At 60.1% G+C, this 14,521-nt stretch overlaps 1 protein-coding gene across 2 annotated transcripts; it reads right to left on the bottom strand.

Moving 5' to 3' along the window:
• Positions 1 to 314: 314 nt before the first annotated feature.
• On the bottom strand, positions 315 to 6,680 carry CFAP410 (cilia and flagella associated protein 410). 2 transcript variants are annotated; one of them, XM_069474906.1, is made up of 7 exons: positions 6,525 to 6,680; positions 5,424 to 5,442; positions 4,004 to 4,050; positions 2,776 to 3,005; positions 2,106 to 2,265; positions 1,004 to 1,097; positions 315 to 798 (listed from the first exon to the last, which is right to left on the bottom strand). In XM_069474906.1, exons 1-7 carry the CDS (start codon positions 6,599 to 6,601, stop codon positions 670 to 672), a joined length of 756 nt encoding a protein of 251 aa, XP_069331007.1. In that variant the 5' UTR covers positions 6,602 to 6,680; the 3' UTR covers positions 315 to 669. The 2 variants fall into 2 exon arrangements, with proteins under 2 accessions (XP_069331007.1, XP_069331008.1); XM_069474907.1 differs by having other exon boundaries at positions 1,004 to 1,094.
• Positions 6,681 to 14,521: the final 7,841 nt, after the last annotated feature.

Genomic DNA, 14,521 nt, shown 5'->3' with positions numbered 1-14,521 from the left:
AAAGCGTCTGGACCCTGCTCCGGCTGCCCCCCACGGCCCTGCTCGGGGGGGACTGCCCCGCCGCTGCGGCGTCCTCCGTGGACAGGCAGGAAGAGCAGCGTCCCTGCGCTGCTGCGAAAACCTCCTTCCCCGGCAGCGGGGCCGCAGCCGCCGAGGAGGGCCCCGGGCAGCCTGTTGTTCTGGGGTCTCCTTGGTCGACAGACCCATCCAACGACTAAGGACTGATGTGGGCAAAACCGCTCACGGTCACGTCCCCCATCGGGCCGAGAAACGGCGCTGACCTTTAGGAAGAACGTCAAGGCCGGGCCTGCCACTTGGGGAACGTCTGCTTCCAGTTCAGACTTAGGAACACTTTATTAGGGAGGATGCCCCGAAAAGCCCTCCCGTGGAGGACAGCCCCGACGCTCCCCACCACAGGAGAGTCCCGGGACGCCCCGGTGTGGGCAGGTGTCTCCGCCAGCCCGGGCCCAGGCTCCTTCTCAGCCCCGGGCACAGGGCCGGGTCCGCCCAGCCAGCACCCGACACCTGACACCCTCCTGCCCTCGGCCCTGGCAAACCGAGGCCGGCTTTCCTGTGTGGGGCTAAGGCCGTGGCCCTCCAGCTCCCAGGTGCTGGAGGAAGACACTGGGGTCCGTGTGGAGGCCCAGCGACTCTGGGCCCTGGCGACAGTCACTCCGCCTGCTCCGGCAGCTCCTGCTCCTGCAGGGCCCGCAGCCGGCTGCCCGCAGTCCGCTGCACGGCCTCCAGCCCCTCCACGTCCAGCTCCCGCAGCAGCAGCAGGACGGCGGTCAGGACGTGCTGGGGGCAGAGAACGCTACTAAGCCCCGGCAGCACAGGGCTGCTGCGCACCACGGGGCCCGGGGCCCGGCCCAACCCGGGAAGGGAACAGCCTCAGGGACGGGCCTCCAGGCAGCCAGCTGCACAGGAACCACGGACAGGACACGGAGGAAAGTGTGGGGCAGAGGGAGCAGCAGGACCTGGCAGGGTGGCCCCTGCCACTCACCCTATTCTTGTGACTGTTCGAAACGTCCCTCTGCAAGAAGGAAGGAAACTGGTCCCGGGAAGGGGCCTTCAGGCGGAGCTGGCCCTGGACGCTGCTGGTGAGGGGGGACAGCGAAGGTGGGCACGGGTCAGAGGGGCCGAGGACCAGTCACCTTTGCAGACCACACCTGCAGCTCACGGCCCACGAGGAGGAGACTCCGAGTCATACCAGTGGGCTTCCCCGACCCCAGCACGTGGGGGACGCGCAGGGAGGCCGACTGCAGTGGGTGGGGACGTTCCAGATGGCACCTGGGCAGCTCAGGGAGCCCGAGCACATGGGATGGTGGCCCCAGCACTTACTTATCTTTCCTCCCTGGGGGCAACCTCCTTGCACTCTGGGGTCCCCACTAACGGTAACACCTTCTGCCCAGGTCTCGGGGGCAGGGGCACCGAGACACACAAATGAGAGCCCTGAACCGTGGGCACTGGCGCTCCCGCACGCGAGGGCTGCGGGGGCCAGTGGGGGAGGTGCCACGCCAGTGCTGCCCGCGGAGCCGAAGCCTGTGCGTTAGACAGCAGCTGCTCCCCTCAGAGGTCACATCCCTCGGCCCCCACACTGCAGGGAAACACTCAGCGCTGGGGCTGCTCCGAAGAACTGTCTCTACAACACGCCCCACGTGTTTCTGCTCCAACTACCCGCAGAGTCCCGAGCCGCGCTCCGGGCGCTGTGTGGGTCGGCTCCACAGGCCCTGCCCCTCCGGCCCAAGGCAGCTCGGCGGCCACACCGAGGGGCACACTCGGGCTCTCACGCGCCCCGCTAACCATCGAACTGGGAACGGCCTCCAGGCTGCGGCCCCCCCAGAGGCCCTCCCTGCTCCTGCACAAGCTCCCCCCAGGGCTACAGGAGCTGGCCGGCGCCTCTCACCTGCTCCCCTGCTCCCCTGCAGCCGACAAGACACGGAGATGCCACTGAAATCACTACTGCAGGGTGACTGGGGTCGCTCCCGGGGAGCACAGAGAAGGAACAGCCGTCCTAGACAACCCTCTCCCCCACTCCCGGAGACGCAGACCACAGGAAGCCCCCTCTGACCCTCTGTGGGAGGCCCCGCTGCCCCGAGCCTCACTCTGCCTCCTCCTCGCAGCAGCTCAGCGGGTCCCGGCCGGTCTCCGCGGCGGAGCTGATGGAGCTCAGCACATAGGACAGCTGCTCAGGGCCCTCTCTGCCCGGGGCGGTGATCTCCTCTCCCTCCATCAAGGCGCGGGACAGCTCCTCCTCCGTCACAGCTTGGGGGAGGACAGAGGAAGGACATCAGAGCGGCCTTGGCGCGTGCCAGCCACATGCACCACTGTGCGATGGCCCCGGCGCCCCAGGTTTGCGGCCCGTGGAGCCGAGCCCGCCTGGTCCCTGTGGGCCAGCGTGACGCTGCTGGGCAGGCCAGACACACACGTCCTCGCTGGGCACAGCGCACGGTGTGCAGAGCGGCACTGCGCTTCAGGGGACGACGGGAGAGACACAGCACCAAGCTGTGCCTGCTCACGGGGTGGGGGCGCCCGACACCGTGCCCGCGCTGAGCACTGCGTGCAGGTGCCGACTGCGCGGCCGCTTCCGGAAGGAGAAGCACAGACCTGCAACAGCTCCTCCAGGAGCCTCTAGACAGGGGACAGCTGTTCTCGAAAGACCAGGAATTTGCAGAGAAGACGAGAGAGGGACAGGGAACTTCGGTGTCAGGGCCTGTGCCCACAGTGCAGGTGGGCGGGTGTGCCGGCGTGACCCTGCGGGCCGCGGACGCCTACCCTGATTGTCCAGTTTCTGGAGGTTGGGCAGGTTGCGCAGCACGGTCATGCGGTAGCGGTGTGGGTTGGCGCCGCAGCACGGGTTCTCGGCCAGCCACAGCACCCTGAGGTGCGGCAGGTCCTTCAGGTGGAAGAGCTCGGCCAGGCTGGGGATGCAGTTCCTCCTCAGGTACAGCTCGCTCAGGCGCTGGCACTGGCTCACGGGCTCCAGGCTGGACACGCTGTTGACGCTGCGTGGAGACCCACACAGCTGGTGGCTGGCAGGGCTTGGGCGTCCAAGGTCTCCTCCCAATCATAAATGCCAGAAAAAGGCCTCATGGGGCCTGTGCCCACCTGCCCGTCTTTCACAGGTGAGGAAACCAAGGCCTCCCAAGGGACACTTTGCCCTGAAGCAGGCAGAGGCCAGAACACACAGCAAAGAATATAAGCAAGCTCCACGTCACACAGGACTGAGCGCTGAACTTCCAAAATCTCACGATACAGAAGAAACAAAGGATATGGGTTTAATTTCCATGTGCAGAAATGTACACACATCAAAGAAACAGCAAAGCGCAAGGAAGCACGCGGCAGAGCCCTAAGGTGTAAACCAGCAGGCTGTGGGGACCTGTCCCCTCCACAAGCAGGCGGAGCCACTCATGGCGCGAGGCTCAAAGGCGGCTCCCAAGGGCCAGAGACCCTGTGCTGTGCCGTCCACCTGCAGCATCCCTCGGGAGGGCACTGCTATCTGCCACGCGCCTTGAAGGGTCCTCGTTCTCCCCTTGGGGACGCACCACCACACTCAACACTCACTTGTTAACGAGGTTCTTGGTGCCACATGCTGAGCTCTGCATTTCACATACGTTATTTCACTCAGCATCTCAGTATGAGGCCGAGAGCAAAACTAAGGTTCCTTTCCACTAGGAGCCCGCCCGAGCCCTGTGCCTTCACTGCTCCCGCCCAGGGCACTGGGACCAAAGCCCCTGATGTCATCATGGAGGACTGCCACCCGGCCTTACGCGGCAATTCTCCGGGGCCTTCTCCGTCCCAGGGCCAGCCTCTGCTCAGCCTTAAGAGGGCCCTGCCCACTGCAGGGATGGCCAAGGACAGTCAGGGACGCCCAGTGGGGCCCTGAGGAGGAGGGTGGAACGCAGGGGCCACGGCGGCCAGGCTCTCTCTTTCCCGGACTGTGCGGGGGTCTGCAGGTCATCGCACAGCACTGGGCCCCAAGGGAGGGACGTGAGCTGGGTACCTGAGAGTGACCACCTCCAGGCTGGGCATCTCCCGGCATATGGAAATCTAGGAGGGAAGAAAACGTGACTGGAACACCGCTCAGCACTGGTGTCGCGATGACACTTCTGTCAGGCCAGCACAGAACTGTGTCTGAGCCACGGTCAACTCCGTGCCAGGGGCCAAGGGGAGTGGCCTTGCTCAGCCAGGGCTCAGGTGGACACCTGTGAGAACGCTGGGCTCTGCGCCACACGCCACTCCGCAGCCAGGCGGTCCCTCAGACTGAAGGAGCAGCGTGTGTACTCACCGTGGCTCGCACGCCGCGTAAAATTTAAACAGCACCATTGCTACCCAGTGCCAGCAGTGACAGAGCACTCACCGCTTCAGGTGGCCTCAGAGGACACCAGGCAGGGGACCTCAACGCCCCCATGCTGGGACAGCCTTTCTTCTTGCTGTCCCTGAGGTATAAGGAAAAGACAGAAGTTCCCTTTTTGCCAACAGAGCTGGGCCAAAAGGGAGACGGCTTGAAACTGGACCTCAGACCACGTTTGTCCTATTAACTCAGTGGGACCGAGCGGCTGGGTGCTCGGGATGGTCCAGAAAGCCTTGGTGACCTGTAAGCTTGCTGAACGCCACATTCCCCGACTATGTGAGAGCCTGCCACGTGCTGGGCAGGGAGGCCCCTGACCTCACCAAGCTCACAGGACGGTCAGAAGGCTTCACGTGTGCTTTTGTGCTTTTGCTGCTAAATATGCAACATTTCAGCCACAGCACGAGGCAGAGTAGGTCCAGGCGCTCTGGGTCCAGGCTCTTCTGGACTAGCCTAGTACTGACTCAGCCACGTTTAGTTTTGTTGTAAGGAGAGGTAGAGTATGAGTTATAAAACAAAAGTATATTAAAAAGTGAAAGATTGGCACAAAATCCCTGTGTAAGTTGGGGATATTCATTCTAGGATTTAGAAAGAAAGAAAGAAAAAGAAAAATCTCTTTACAGACCCACATGCGCAAGTCCCCGACCCCAGGAGACTCAGTCTCTGCCTGCCTTGGAGGGGGCGGGGGCAGGGGGCCGGATCTGACCGAGAAGTGAGCTGAAGTGAGGACGCTCTAGGGAGGCCTTCTTCTCCTTAAGGAAGAAAGACCAACCCTCCTGGGACCCCCTCCAGGTCAGAACTTCCGACTCTGCTGCCCTCTGTGAGTGAGAGCAGCAAGTGACAAACGACCAGCAAGTGACAAACAGCGCTTCATTTACAGGATTGTTTACAGGAACTTCAAAATACTCTTGGGCACCGCAGAATTGTTTCGTGAGTGGTTTTACGTTACAAAAACTGCTAAGGCAGGGACAGAACTGACGGGTGCAGCTTTGTGGGTTTTGCAGTCCTCTGGGGGAAGAAGTTACAACTTTGGGGACTGGGGCCATTTGGAGAAGATCAATGCAGTACTTACGTCTGTGAGACGGCTACCCCTGAGGGAAGAAAAGACACACATACTTTAATTTTGTATATTAAAGACAAAAATTCCAAACATTAATTATGACTATCTAAAACCTTAAGATTCTATGATTTTGATGACACAGTCAGAAAGGAAGGTTGCCCAGATAACTGGCAAAAATGTCAAAAACTGTTTTTTGGTTGATTTTCAACATAACTACATGTTTGATGATTGGAGGGTACTTTTCACACTAAGGAGCAGTAGGGGTTGCTCCATTTGTAGGACACAAAATGATTTACTCCTTCTCGGCAGAAGGTTAATTTCCCCCATGGATGTAAACAAGGGAGTCTTTATAGGAGGTCAAGTTCAAAGGCTAAACATGCAACTTATGAAGCAAACTTTAAAAGCCTGAAATAGGGCTGTTGTTTCTCTCTGCCTAGAGAAGTACTGGCCAGCCATGCCAAACAAAGACGTACATTATTTAAAAGCAAATGAGTCAGGGAAATTGTGGCCAAAACACCAGATGTGCCAGGGCATAGAGAAAGACTTTAATCAACACAGAGCGACACCCTCTTGTCTGGCGCTGACACCGCGGCCAGTTCACAGGACACCTCAGCCCCTCAGCCCGGACCCCCAGGAAGCACCTGGACTCCAGGCCGCCGCCTCTGGAAGCTCTGTCTTCCTCGGCTCAGCGCGACCCGCCCACCCGCCGGCGAGCCCGCTGGGGCGGGGCGCAGCACCCAGGCCCTTCCCGTCGCCTGCCGGCAGGGACGCGAGTCCCGCACCAACGCCCCGCGGCCCCGGGGTCTCAGCCGCCTTTCCCCGGCCTCCCACCGCCGGCGCCGGCGCAACGCCCCCGCGAGTCTCCGGGAAACCGCAGCTGTGCTGGGCTCGCGCGCAGGGGCCAGTGTCCAGAGCGCCGCCCTCGGGGGCAAGCACCGCAGTGACCGCGCCAGAGGCCCTGGGCCCACGGCGACACTCCCAGAGGCTGGCCCGAGGCGGCCCCCGGAGTTCCCCCCAACCTGGCCCCGGCGCCCCGTTCTCCCCGGGCCCCCCAGGATCCCCCGATCCCGCCCCCCGGCCCCGGCGCCCTGCTCCCCCGGGCCCGGCGCTCACCAGCAGTTGAGCTTGCGCACTCTGTGCAGCTCCGAGGCCTTGGCCCGGGCCAGGACCATCTTCCGCGTCAACTTCATGGCGGCCGCGCCGCGCGGACCCCCGGCCGGGGCCCTCTTTCTCTGCTGCCCTCGCCGGGGACCGCTGCGCCGCGCGCGTCTCTAGAGGGCGGGGCCTGCGTCGTCAGGGGCGGATCCTGCGAGCCCATTGGCCCCGGACAAGGAGGCGGGGCTGCGCGAGCGCGCAGAGGCTGTCTGGGCACCGCCCCTCCCGCGCAGTCCCTCGGACCCGGTCCTGCGCATGCGCGGCTTGGGCGCCCGGTTTTGACGCGATTCTGGCGCGACCCCGGACGCGCGCGGCTGGCTACAGCTGGTGGGGTGCGGGCGTAGGCGCCGGGCGGGCTGCGCTGCAGGTGTCGGGCCCACGCGCGTCCGCGGCCGAGCGCCCGGGCCTGTGTGAACCCGGGCCAAACATGGACGGGGAGGGGTGCGTCTCTGCCCGCCTCACAGCGATTCGCTCTGGGAGGAAGGTCCAGGGCAGCCCTGGGCAGTGAGGTCGCCGCCCTCTGCCTCCCTCCCAGAGTGTACGGAAGAGCCGCAGGTGCCCAGGGCATGGGCAGGCCCAGCAGAGACCTCACAAGGGTCTCAGCCTTTTAGGACTCAAGAGGTGACCGCGTAAATATCATTATTTGGCCTAAGCTGCATTGAGGCAGGCGGTGGGGACCGCAAATCTACAGGGGACGGAGACACCGCCACCCCGCCCGACCCAGCTTTAGCCAGGCTCCTCCAAGCCCTCTTTTCCACTTGGCCTGCCCAGCCCAGTCTCAGCAAAGACTGCTAAGTCATCCCCACCCTGGACACTGGGTACCTGATCACCCCCCACGCTGATGAAGTTCTCATTGCCTACCCTTGGTTTCTGACCATCTTGGCCTGACTTTACCAAGAATCCCCCCACATTAAGTTTTGCCAACCTAAAGAAGTACACTAAATTATCTCCAAATATGTTGAGTTTACTTGGGAGTAAGAAGTATGGGTTATAATCTGGAAAGCACGGAATGGCAAACCACCAGTGCATCCTGCGAGGGAAGGGTAAAGTGACGCTTTTATTAGCCAAAAGGGAGAAGTTCACATAAGCCGCTTGGAAACAGTTAATTAGTTCCAGAGGCTCAAAGTCAGAGTTGTGAGTTTATTGGTGGAGACGCTATCACTGGGCAAATGTTCTTCCAAGAGCATCTTATCTGTTACTGCAGTCCTGAAGGATGACTAGTGACAAACCTTGTCAAAGCAGGAGATGCGTGAGCATGTGAAAGGGTTTCTTGTGGGGTTTTTAGAAAGTTCTTGAAAACAGTTCTTAGACATAAAAGCTTGAGCCTCCTCTCCTTCAGGCCTTCCCAGCTCTGTTTTTTCTGTGTCTGACAAAAGCGATTTCATCCTGGTATCTGCAACTTTCATACTTGGAAGATCATAATAGGCTTTATTTGTGATTCTAGCATCAGGCAGCACTGCATTCTGTAATACAGAGCGAGTGTTCCAATGAGCTGAGCACAGCAGGTTGGTTTTATGGACAGAAAATGGCTTTAAAAAAGAACGAAAAGTGAACTGGTCCTTTCAAAGTTACTTGTAAGGTGGGAACATGGAAACAGAACAATAGCAAAGTATAACAACTAGTTAACATCAGGTTACTTCAGGTTACTTTTTTTTGTAGGGATTAAAGGCAGGGGGAACCTCATCATCATGCCAATTGACACTGACCTGTTTGGGAAATTTGGCTGTTTCTCTCCTGATTTCTGGAAAGGCCAGATCTTTAGCATGAGTGACTGCCTCTTGTTTTTCAGTCTGGTCTGAATATCCTAGTGTAGGAGTTTAGTCCAAAAAAATGGCCTCGTATAATTTTTATTTAACACCTCTTAAGGTAGTTTAGAAGGAATCTCCCTAACGTTGCTGTCTCTTCTTAATAATTTTCTATCCACTGTCCCGCTCACACTGCTCCTTGGCTATAAACCCCCACCTGTCCTGGGTGTAGTTGGAGTTGAGCCCAATCTTTCTCCCCCATCGCGATAGTCTTGAATAAAGTCTGCCTTCCATCACAAGTGTCAGAATAATTTTTTTCTTTAACGTAGGTCCAAGGTTGCTCTCCGTGGATGTCACAGCAACGTCTGAAGGCCAGTGTCCCTGAGACCAGTGGAGGACCTGCCTGGATGAGGGACCTATGGCACGATGGGGGTTGTGATCCAGCGGCAGAGCACAGCTTCACCTCCTCACAGTGGAATTATGGACAATCCAGGGAGTTCTCAGGGAAGTAAAACATTCTCACGGTTGTTTAACAGCCAATGCTGTCTTTTGTCCCACTTGTCCTTTGCCGGGCTGTGGGCTGCTGTGGGCGTTTATCAGTCAGATTCTTGGCCTGAGCCTCTCATTGACACCTGGGTGAGGGAGCCCTGAAGAAATGATGCATGAGCCTCCCTAGGCCACAGAGAGATTTCGTGTTGCTTTTGGAGAAGGAAGGTCAGCTCACAAGCGTGTGGTAGAGCTGGTCAGAGCTCTCAAGCAGACGCTGGCTTTAGTTGCAGCCGCCTCGGTACCTATTAGAGTCCTGGGTTTTAGGGCAGAAGAGGATGGCTCTCATGCTGAAGCCCATGGTCACTGAAAGCAGGGGTTTGGTGGTGGCCTGCAGGTGCATTCTGGGTCAGTTACATGGAGGAAACATTCCAGGAGCAGAGTGTGGCCCAGGGGCTGAGGGAGGAGGAAGGTGCTGCGCTCAGGCTGGCATAGTGGTTGTTGGGTTAGTGTGAGACTTGGGAGAATAGAGGCCTCAGAGTAGCACACTCTGACATCTTTGCCACCAAGCAGGCAGAGAACAGTCTGTACCAACGAGGTTTGAGCTAAGAGAAATGCAGACACCGGAGCTCGGCTCCGGCAGGCTCAGGCTGCCCGAGCTTGCAGGGGACCTCTGGCCATCCCGGTTGGGGGCCACGTCGGGAGCTGCTAGGAACCAAGGAGCAGGCTGTGGCTGGCACTGGCCGTAAGAGCCAAGAGAGGGTGCAGAAGTCCCCACACAGAGACTGCACGAGGGTGAGTAAGGCCACCTTGGGTGGATGGAAGGGAGCCAAGCCTTGGCAAGCTCCCCCTTTTTGTTCTGGGGAGACTAGGCGAGCCTGTGGTGGTGGGTTGTGAGAGATGCCAGCAGGGCTGCTGGGGAGAGGGCTTTGGAGTTACCGGCCCTGTTCCTCCTGGGTTTGACCCAGCTGGCCTTGGTTGCCCCTCCTGCTTCTGACTGGACCGTGTGGCCAAGGTGAAGGGCCAGTCCAGGTGGAGGGTGAGCCATGCCAGGTGGTGTCTGGGCTTTGCCTGTGACGGGGCCCTGTGGGGTGAGGCTGCCTGCAGGAGGGCTGTACCTGGAGGGTTTGTAGGTGATGGGGCTGAGGAAAGAGCCCCCAAAGGTCTGACCGGAGCAGGTGGAGGCCCTGGCACTTCGGGGCGTGTGGATCTTGCTCCTCTGAGGAATCACTTTGGAGCAGTGACCAGTCCTGAGGCCGGCAGCCCTGGACCGACTGGTGGGAGGCAGGAGCACGTGGCCACGTGGTGTTCCAGCCCGTGGGTGCTTCTGGAGCCCTGCACGCCACGGCGGCTGCCCGAGAGGGTGCTCAGGGTGTGGGCTGGTTGAAGGTCCCGGCAACTTCAAGGATACTGTAAAGCAAAGCTGCTTCGAGTGATAAGTAGAGGTATGGTGGTTTGGGGATGTCGCCGTGGCCAAGCTGTGTTTCCCAGAGCTCCCTGCCCCACGTGGCTCCAGGCTAGACCTGAGCCTGGGAGAAACTGGCGTGAGATCTGGAGGGTGGGGGAAGATCGGCCTCCACACAGGAGGGCCGAGCTGGTCAGAGATGGGGAAGGGGCGCAGACGCGGCCAGGGTCTTCCTCACTGTGCTGCCAGCACCCCCCCACCCCCCGCTGCGAACCCCCAGAGGCAGAAGTGTTCGCAGCCGCCTTCACAGGCCCGCGGTGGGCCCGTGTCCAGAGCTGGATGTGTTGGGGTCTCTGTCTCCCCACCCAGGAGGGCTGCTGAGGGACCTGCCCCCATCTCCAACCCGTCCTGGATTTCTGCTTCCCTCACCCCCTTGCAGTTGTGTAAATTGAATTCTTGTAATAAATTCCTCGTTTCGTAGCACTCCTCAGGGGGTTGCTTCCCCGAATGAACCCTAGCACAAGCAGAAATGCAACCGCAACCCAAACTTGCTCAAACCAGAGATGTTGGCTCACATTACTGAGGAGCCCAGGGCGGGGCCTCGGGCGCAGTCAGCACGGCCTGGTCCCTGCCCAGCCCTCTCCTCGCCTCCACGCCCACCCGTGTACTCTCCCGTGTGAACTGCTTCGGGGGTGGGGGGGGCAGGAAGAGTGCCTCCTGTCAATCACTCAGGTCTGAGTCACAGGCTGTCCCCTGGGCCGGCTGTTGATGTGGCAGATGATCTGTTATCTCCAGAGATGAAGGAAAACAAGGATGTCACCCTGGACCAAAGCCCACTTCTCTAGACCGAGGGTCAGCAAACTACAGCCCACTGGCCAAATCTGGCCTCCTGCTGTTTTTGTAAATAAAGTTTTATTGGCACACAGCCACATCCATCCATTTCTGTACAGTTGACCCTTAAACAAAGCTGGGGTTAGGAGTGCCTAATCCCTGTGCAGTTGAAAATGTAAGTATAACTTTTGGCTTTCCCATAACTTAACTACTAATAGCCTACTGTTGATTAAAGCCTTACCAGTAGTATAAACACATATTTTGTATGTGTATTATACACTCTATTCTTACAATAAAGTAAGCTAGAGAAAAAAAGGTGTTATCAAGAAATACTGAGCAAGGTGGCTCATGCCTGTAATCCTAGCACTCTGGGAGGCCGAGGCAGGAGGATGACTTGAGGCCAGGAGTTCGAGACCACCCTGAGCAAGAGCAAGCTCCTGTCTCTACAAAAAACAGAAAAATTAGCTAAGTGTGGTGTTGTAGCCTGTAGCCCCAGCTACTCAGGAGGCTGAGGCAGGAGGATCGCTTGAGCCAGGAGTTCAAGGCTGCAGTGAGCTGTGATGATGCCACTGCACTCCAGCCTGGGTGACAGAGCAAGACCCTGACTCAAAAAAAAAAAAAAAAGAAAGAAAGAAAGAAAATCCTAAGGAAGAGAGGATATATTTATTATTCATGAAGTGGAGGTGGATCATCAGAAAGGTCTTCATCTTCCTCGTATTCAATGGAGCAGACTAAGAAGGAGGAGGAAGAGGAGGGACTGGCCATGCTGTCTCAGGGGTGGCAGAGCCGAAGGCAATCGCATGGAAATGGACCCGTGTGGCCCAAACCCGTTGCCCGTGGCTGCTTTCCCGCTGCGACAGCAGAGTGAGCAGTGGCACCCGGGCCACGTGGTGGCAGAGCCTACGGCACCTACCACTGGCCTGTGCAGAAAGGTCGCTGGCCCCAGCTGCGTCCTCAGACCTGCCCTCCTCCCTCCGCTCCTGGACTTAGCGTGCCCGCGCACAGCGGTCGGATCACGGTCCTTCTCTCCCGCTGCGGTTTCCTCCCTGCTGCCAGAGCAGGGGCTTTTTATCTCGGGCACGATGCCCGTGCAGTGAAAACTCTTTGTGCTACACATTTCCCTTATCTCAACTTGAACCGACTCTCAGCCAAGGTCTGTGAGTGTTTTACAGCCAAATGCCCCTCTGTTTTTATGGCAAGGATATTTCATAATTGCTCCTGCAGCGGCGTCCTGGCAGACGGGACGTGGCCTTCTTGCGAAGCCTGTGGTTCTTCTCTAGGAAGGCAGGAGCTGCTCGGGGGCAACATGGGCTCAGATGTGTCGTCAGAGATGGTCGGCGCAGTAACTGCTTCGCCTTAAATGACATTCCCTGCGGCTCTGGGGTACTTGGAAACAAACACCAGCCTGCCCTGGACGGCTCTGCATTTTCACTCTTATGAAATATTAACTGTGCTGCGGTATGTTTTTGGTTAACGAGAGGCTCTTGGGCCAGAAGGCACCCAGGGGAGGAGCACCAGACGGGTCTCTGCTGACATGTGTGTGGCGGTGTCTCTGCTTCCTCTGCTTGTCACCAAGGGTCTGAAATAGCTCTCTGGGGATGCAGCAGTTGTGTAGAACGTAACTCCTGCAGCGGGTACTCCCCGGGTGCTCCCTAGCTGCCAGGGTCTGAGGACGCTGCAGTGGCCTGGCCAGGGGGCCATGCCACCCCCTGCAGGGTGCATCCAACAGGGCAGAGCGGCTGCATAGACCGTCCCTGGCACAGATGCCGGCCTGTGAGGCCAGGAGATGAATGCTCACGTTTGTGTGTATCCAAGTGTCTCGAAAAAACGATGAAGTGCTGCCCTGCGCAGGGGGCCCGACCCTCCCCAGCGGGCTGGAAGATGGGGGGTGTCCTCCTGCTGGTGGCCCCCGCACTGCTGCTGGCTCATCTGCGGGGGCCTCCCAGAAGTGCGAGCTCGGGCAGGAGACTGGACAGGCCAGCGCAGCCAGAGGGGAGCGGAGGGGGTGGCCGCTGGGACGGGAGTCAAGGGGCAGCTCCACACCCTGGGATCCACGGGCCACAGGGCCCCTTCATTTCCCGGCACACTGAGGGCAGCCGGGCCCAGGACGGCATTGCTGGCTGGCAGCGGGAAGGAGAGGGCAGAGTGGCTTTGTGGAGCGAAAGAATGGTGGCCTGTGGTCTGGACGGTTTGGGAAAGTTGCAGTCACCTTCTCAGGAGTCAGAATGTGGTTGTTGTCATGCCCCAAGCCAGAGAATGGGCAGTGCCACCAGGGTGGGGTTGAGACATCTGTGGGCCCCTGGCCAGGACCTGTGTGGTGGGCGCTCCGGGGTTTGATCTTCCCGCTCTTCCTGTCCCTCTCTGATGTGACAGGTTAGGAGAGCAGCGTGAGCCTGTGGGTGGGGTCCTGCCTCACTCGCTGGGGATGGTCCCTGGCTCTGGGTCACCTCCAGAGGGCTGCGTGAGGGTGGCCACAGGGCAGAGGTCTTTGAGCAGGGGTGGTCCCAAGTCCCATAGGGGAGGGACTCACCCAGGCCCTGGTCCACCCTGGACTCCCGCCCTGCCTGTCCCCTCACTGAGGCGGTTCAGGGTTTGACACTTGCTACCAACCTTGGGGAACGCAAACATCCCCCCTCAGTGTCTGGTCCCAGGTCTCTGGGGACCCCAGACCCTGTGAAGAGCGTCACCGCCCCGCTAGCTCCCCGCTCCTGCCCTGCTCGTCCTTGGCTGCTGCCTGTCGGCGCGGGACGCAACGTGCGGTTGGCGCTCTCCGCCGGTGACGCAGAGCGCGCTGCGGGACTCGGGCTGCGCCGGGCACGCGGCACACGCGCGGCCAGACCTGCGGGCGGCGGTGCTGCACAGCGGCTGCGCGAGTGACCCCGGGACGCGGGGCGGCTCCGAGCAGGTGCGGGGCGGAGGCCGGGGGACGCGAGCCCTAGCGCGGGTGTGGGGACCCAGGCGGCCTGCTCGAGCCCTGGTGGGGGAGCGCGGGCGGGGGAGGGTGCAGCGGTGTGCAGGGGCGCGGGTGCGGGCAGGCTCAGTGGTGTGCGGGAGCGCGGCAGGGTGCAGGGCGCCGCCAGGGTGCCGGCCAGCGTGTGCAGGAGCGTGCGGTGCGGCATGGGCTGGGATGCCCACCCACCATCTGCCCTGGGACGCCCTGCGGTTTGGGCGACCCGGTCGTGCCGGGGCGAGGGGGCCGGATGAGGGACTCAGCGGTGCTCCGTCTCTGGCTCTGCCCATACTTCCTTGGGTCCCCTCACCTGCCTCTGGCTGTAGGGTCTGCAGAGGGCGCCCTGCAACCTAGGGAGGGGTGGGGGCGGCAGCGGTTTTACCCAGGGAAGTAGAGAGGGGCGCCCTGGGGGCCAGTGTGCGCCAGGCTGGCCCCACATATGAAGTCCACTCTGTCTCCGGGTGAATCTTCTGGGCTGGGGTGGTGGGGCGCCGGCCGGCACACCTGGGTCCTGTGAGTGGGGTCCTGGGCCCCTGTG

The sequence above is a fragment of the Eulemur rufifrons genome, chromosome 7 (assembly GCF_041146395.1).
Source record: "Eulemur rufifrons isolate Redbay chromosome 7, OSU_ERuf_1, whole genome shotgun sequence".
Classification (NCBI taxonomy): Eukaryota; Metazoa; Chordata; class Mammalia; order Primates; family Lemuridae; genus Eulemur; species Eulemur rufifrons.
This window is presented reverse-complemented; position numbering and strand designations above follow the sequence as displayed.